This window comes from Lampetra planeri, unplaced genomic scaffold, assembly GCF_965212315.1.
Source record: "Lampetra planeri unplaced genomic scaffold, kcLamPlan1.2.h2 scaffold_1054, whole genome shotgun sequence".
NCBI classification, from domain to species: domain Eukaryota; kingdom Metazoa; phylum Chordata; class Hyperoartia; order Petromyzontiformes; family Petromyzontidae; genus Lampetra; species Lampetra planeri.
Window position 1 is genome coordinate 29,666 of NW_027613764.1, and position 4,269 is coordinate 33,934.

General features: G+C 45.0%; 1 protein-coding gene across 1 annotated transcript; it reads left to right on the forward strand.

Annotated features, from left to right (window-relative positions):
* Nucleotides 1-690: 690 nt before the first annotated feature.
* LOC144738568 (tenascin-like) lies at nucleotides 691-4,262 on the forward strand (the record flags this gene model as incomplete). The annotated part of the gene is given in 14 exon segments (XM_078621570.1): nucleotides 691-732; nucleotides 734-1,178; nucleotides 1,514-1,635; nucleotides 1,637-2,278; nucleotides 2,280-2,357; nucleotides 2,360-2,470; nucleotides 2,472-2,531; nucleotides 2,534-2,605; nucleotides 2,607-2,742; nucleotides 3,257-3,264; nucleotides 3,266-3,521; nucleotides 3,617-3,675; nucleotides 3,677-3,733; nucleotides 4,161-4,262. Coding segments are annotated over 14 exon segments (2,190 nt in total), but the record flags the coding sequence as incomplete, so codon positions are not given.
* Between the last annotated feature and the right edge of the window lie 7 nt (nucleotides 4,263-4,269).

The following is a 4,269-nucleotide window of genomic DNA, read 5'->3' on the forward strand; positions in this document are numbered from 1 at the left end:
GTTTGGTTCCATTCAGGTGCTTTTCCATTACAGTCCCGGACGGAGCAGGACATGATCACAGACACAGAACTCTCCACTGCGAGTCTCTCCGTCTGACTCCGTCTAGCTCTTTTAACAAACCTACTAACTGGCCAAAAATCGCAAAGTCGTCTGTGCTTCATTAACAGACAACAGTGTGCGTTTTCTGCATATTAGACATGTTAAATGAGAACATGTTGAGAAATAAAGAACCAAATAAAGAACCTATTGCTGGTAAAACAGCCGGTAGACTCTTGTGTCAAAGGAAGCACTTGCAATGTCACATGTTTAGTACCAGCTTGGCTTGGAACCTCAACGGAGGTGGTACTAAAAAAAAGAACCAGGTACCAGGTACTATCACCAGTTGAAACGCAAAAAAGTCAAGTCCGGTCAAGTCGAGCCGTACCGGAACCGTGTAGTGGAAAAGCCCCATTACCCAGACTACAAGGGAAAACCTGAAAAAAAATCATTCAGCATAATTCAATATAGCTTGCAGTTTACAAACGTAGACTGCTTTGATGTGTGTTTTTGTATTTGTGTGTGTCTTATAATAAGAAACACAGACCTAATTTTTATTTTCTGTATGTATTCTCTTTTATTCAAGGTTCAAGAACAAGAAATCTATTTTGATACCTGCGCCTACATTATTGGTCCATGTGCCAGGTTGTCATCATGGGGATGAAAGGCCTCCTCTTAGGTTGTGTGACCATGGCCCTTGCTTCTCCAGATCTCCAAGGCAGGCCTGGTAAAGAAGGTTATCCGGCACCGCAGAGAGGCTTTGATGCCTAAGAAAACCCAAGAGAACATCACCGTTCCAAACCCTGATCAGCCGGTGGTGTTCAATCATGTCTACAACATCAACGTTCCCTCCACATCCCTCTGCTCAGTAGACCTCGACTCGCCAGGAGGCACTGACCTCAAACGCAAAGGTTTCCCAATGGACATGCAGAACACCGAGCACATGGAGCACACAATGGATGGTGACAATCAAATTGTTTTCACCCACCGCATCAATATCCCCAAACAGGCATGTGGCTGTGATAACCATCCCCTAGACGTCAAAGATATCTTGAACAGGCTGGAGATGTTGGAGTCAGAATTGTCTATTCTGAGAGAGCAGTGCAGCAGTGGTGCAGGATGCTGTGGAGCTCAAGTCACAGGTGAACTGCATTACTTGTGTTTTACGAGTATTGAGTATAAATAATAGTGCAGATACAGATACAACTGGGGAAAAACTACCAAAAACATTTACTCTTGACCTAAGTCAAGTGACAAACAAACTACTAGCTGAAAGTTGAAATTCTGGTTTGCTTTATTAAATTAAAACTAAATGTATTTCACCAGGAAATCAACTACATTAATTGTAGTCAAACCGTTGCTGTGATATTGTACATTGCTGCTCGCTCAAAGAATGATGGATTTGTGTTTGCACATTTGGTGAGTCAGTTGTAATAGTTTTTAAAACACTTCCTATTCCCTACTTGCTGTCTCCCAGGTGAAGTGTCCACAAAGCCCTACTGTAATGGTCATGGGAACTGGAGCACCGACGCCTGCAGCTGTGTATGTGAACCTGGTTGGAAGGGCCCTAACTGCACAGAACCTGAGTGCCCCAATAGACTGCCAGGACCAGGGCCGCTGTGTGGAGGGGAAATGTGAATGCTTTGAGGGCTTTGATGGTGATGACTGTCGTCACGAGCTCTGCCCACTGGACTGTGGTGACTACGGCCACTGTGCTGAAGGGTCTTGTCTATGTATGGATGGCTTCATTGGTGAGGACTGTTCCCAGACCAGCTGCCTCAACAATTGCCTGGGCCGTGGACGCTGTGTTGAGAATGAGTGTGTTTGTCAGGAGCCTTGGACAGGCTTCGACTGTTCCGAACTCATCTGTCCAAATGACTGCTATGACCGTGGACGCTGCATTAATGGTACTTGCTACTGTGAGGAGGGCTACACCGGAGAAGACTGTGGCGAACTCACTTGTCCGAGCAACTGCAACAACCGTGGTGTTTGTGTTAATGGTCAGTGTTTGTGTCAGACCGGCTACAATGGAGAGGATTGCTCAAAGCTCACCTGTCCTAACAACTGCAACGAACAAGGTCATTGTTTCAATGGGAAATGCATTTGTGACCCAGGATTTGAGGGTGAAGATTGTTCGATTGTCTCATGCCCGAATAACTGCAGCAACAATGGCCGTTGCATTAATGGACAATGCATATGCAATGAAGGATATAGAGCCGAGGACTGTAGTGAGCTCTCTTGGCATTAACAACTGCAAAGACCATGGACGTTGTGTTAATGGGCAGTGTGTCTGTAACAAAGGTTATGCTGGGCATGATTGTGGGCATCAAGACCTGGTCCAAAGGACTGTATGGGGCGTGGGGAGTGTGTGGATGGCAAGTGTGAATGCTTCATTGGTTTCACTGGGAAAGACTGTGGGGAGCTAACCTGCCCGCAATGACTGTCTTGACCGTGGCCACTGTGTGAACGGTGAATGGTGTCTGTCATAAGGGTTTCACTGGGTGAAGACTGCAGTGAGAAGACCTGTCCGAAAAACTGTCTCAACAGAGGCTACTGCACCGATGGCAAGTTGTATTTGTCATGAAGGTTTTAGGGGGTCAGACTGTTCCATCCTGACCTGCCCAGAGGACTGCCAGAACCAGGGACGCTGTGAGAATGGAGTATGTGTGTGTGATGAGGGCTTCATTGGTGAAGACTGCTCTGAGGGTAAGTTTGACCACAGAACTTAAATGACATTTTCAGAGTGTTCTAACCAATGGGAGGGGTGTTTTCACACTTTCAAGCCACAGACAAACCTGTTGGTGTTGGGGGGGGTTGACGGCTGAATAATGCTGCGTTCCTCCTGAAAGTAATCATGAAATTATAGAAAGTGTTGGTGTTTCTATCATTCAGCCAGCAACACTGAAAGAATCAAGACAGGTGGTCAAAACCTCAAAAGCTCATGAGCAAGTTACAAGCTGTACAATTCACAGCACCAGACACTGCAACCTCCTACATGAATACACAGTTAATACATAATTTAATGTTACGTTAATAGTATTTATTAATCTTCATTATGGTCAGATTTACTGCTTAGTGCTATATATTAGGCTGCATTAGTTTTACTTTCCGAAAAAACAGCAGTCAAAACTGTGTTCCAGGCAGTAAACACCACTTACTGTCTGGTAATGTCTGAAGACCAGATTTAGTGTGATCACTGACTGATTTTGTCTCTCTACAGTGTCACCACCCAAGGGACCTAACAGTTGTGGAGATCACACCAGAGACTGTGGACCTGTCTTGGGAGAATGAAATGCGTGTGACAGAGTACCTTATTACATATATTCCCACTGCCCCTGGAGGTCTGGAGCTGGATATGCGTGTACCTGGGACTGACAAGGTGGCCACTATAGAGGAGCTAGAACCTGGTGTGGAGTACCTGATCAGTGTCTATGCAATTCTCAACAATCAGAGAAGCATCCCTGTCAGTGCTAGGGTGGCAACACGTATGTGCATCATCTGTGTATGACTAAAAACAAAATTAAAATACTACCTACAATCTTGACAAAGCATTCACAGAATCCTGTTTTAATCTTCTTAGATCTTCCTGAGCCAGAGGGACTCAAGTTCAAAACAGTGCGTGAGACATCAGTGGAGGTGGCAGTGGGACCCACTGGACATCCCCTTCGATGGCTGGAACCTAATTTTCAGAAACACAGTGAGTTTGCCATCTGATATGTTGAGGGAGCTGCATTCCATGAGGCAGCTGATTGTAGAGTCCACCTCAGCCTGTTATTATCCACATTTTCCTCTGGTGGAAACCAGACTTCATGGAGACCCCAAGTTCAGTAATTCATATGTAATTGCCTGTGTGCATACATGAGCATAAGGGTAAGCTAGGTGAAACAATTGATGTGGTTACTGCACTTTTTCCAACCTAAATTTAGAACTTCACCTGAATGCAGGTAAATTTATTTCATAAATTTAAATTGACACCTTTTTGATATTCACCATTTATTCATTCATTATCAGTTGCTTTTTTAAAAAAAACACCCAGTGCACGATATTTTCCCTTTGTTCCACACATGATGGAAGAACGGCACATGTTCATGGTCAATGACCACGTTATTTTTTGCTGCTGGCAGAAAGAGGAAGATGGTGAGATTCTTAACTCTCTTGGCCGTCCAGAGACCACGTTTGAGCAATCAGGCCTGGGACCTGGGCAGGAGTACGAGGTAAAACTGGAGGTGGTGA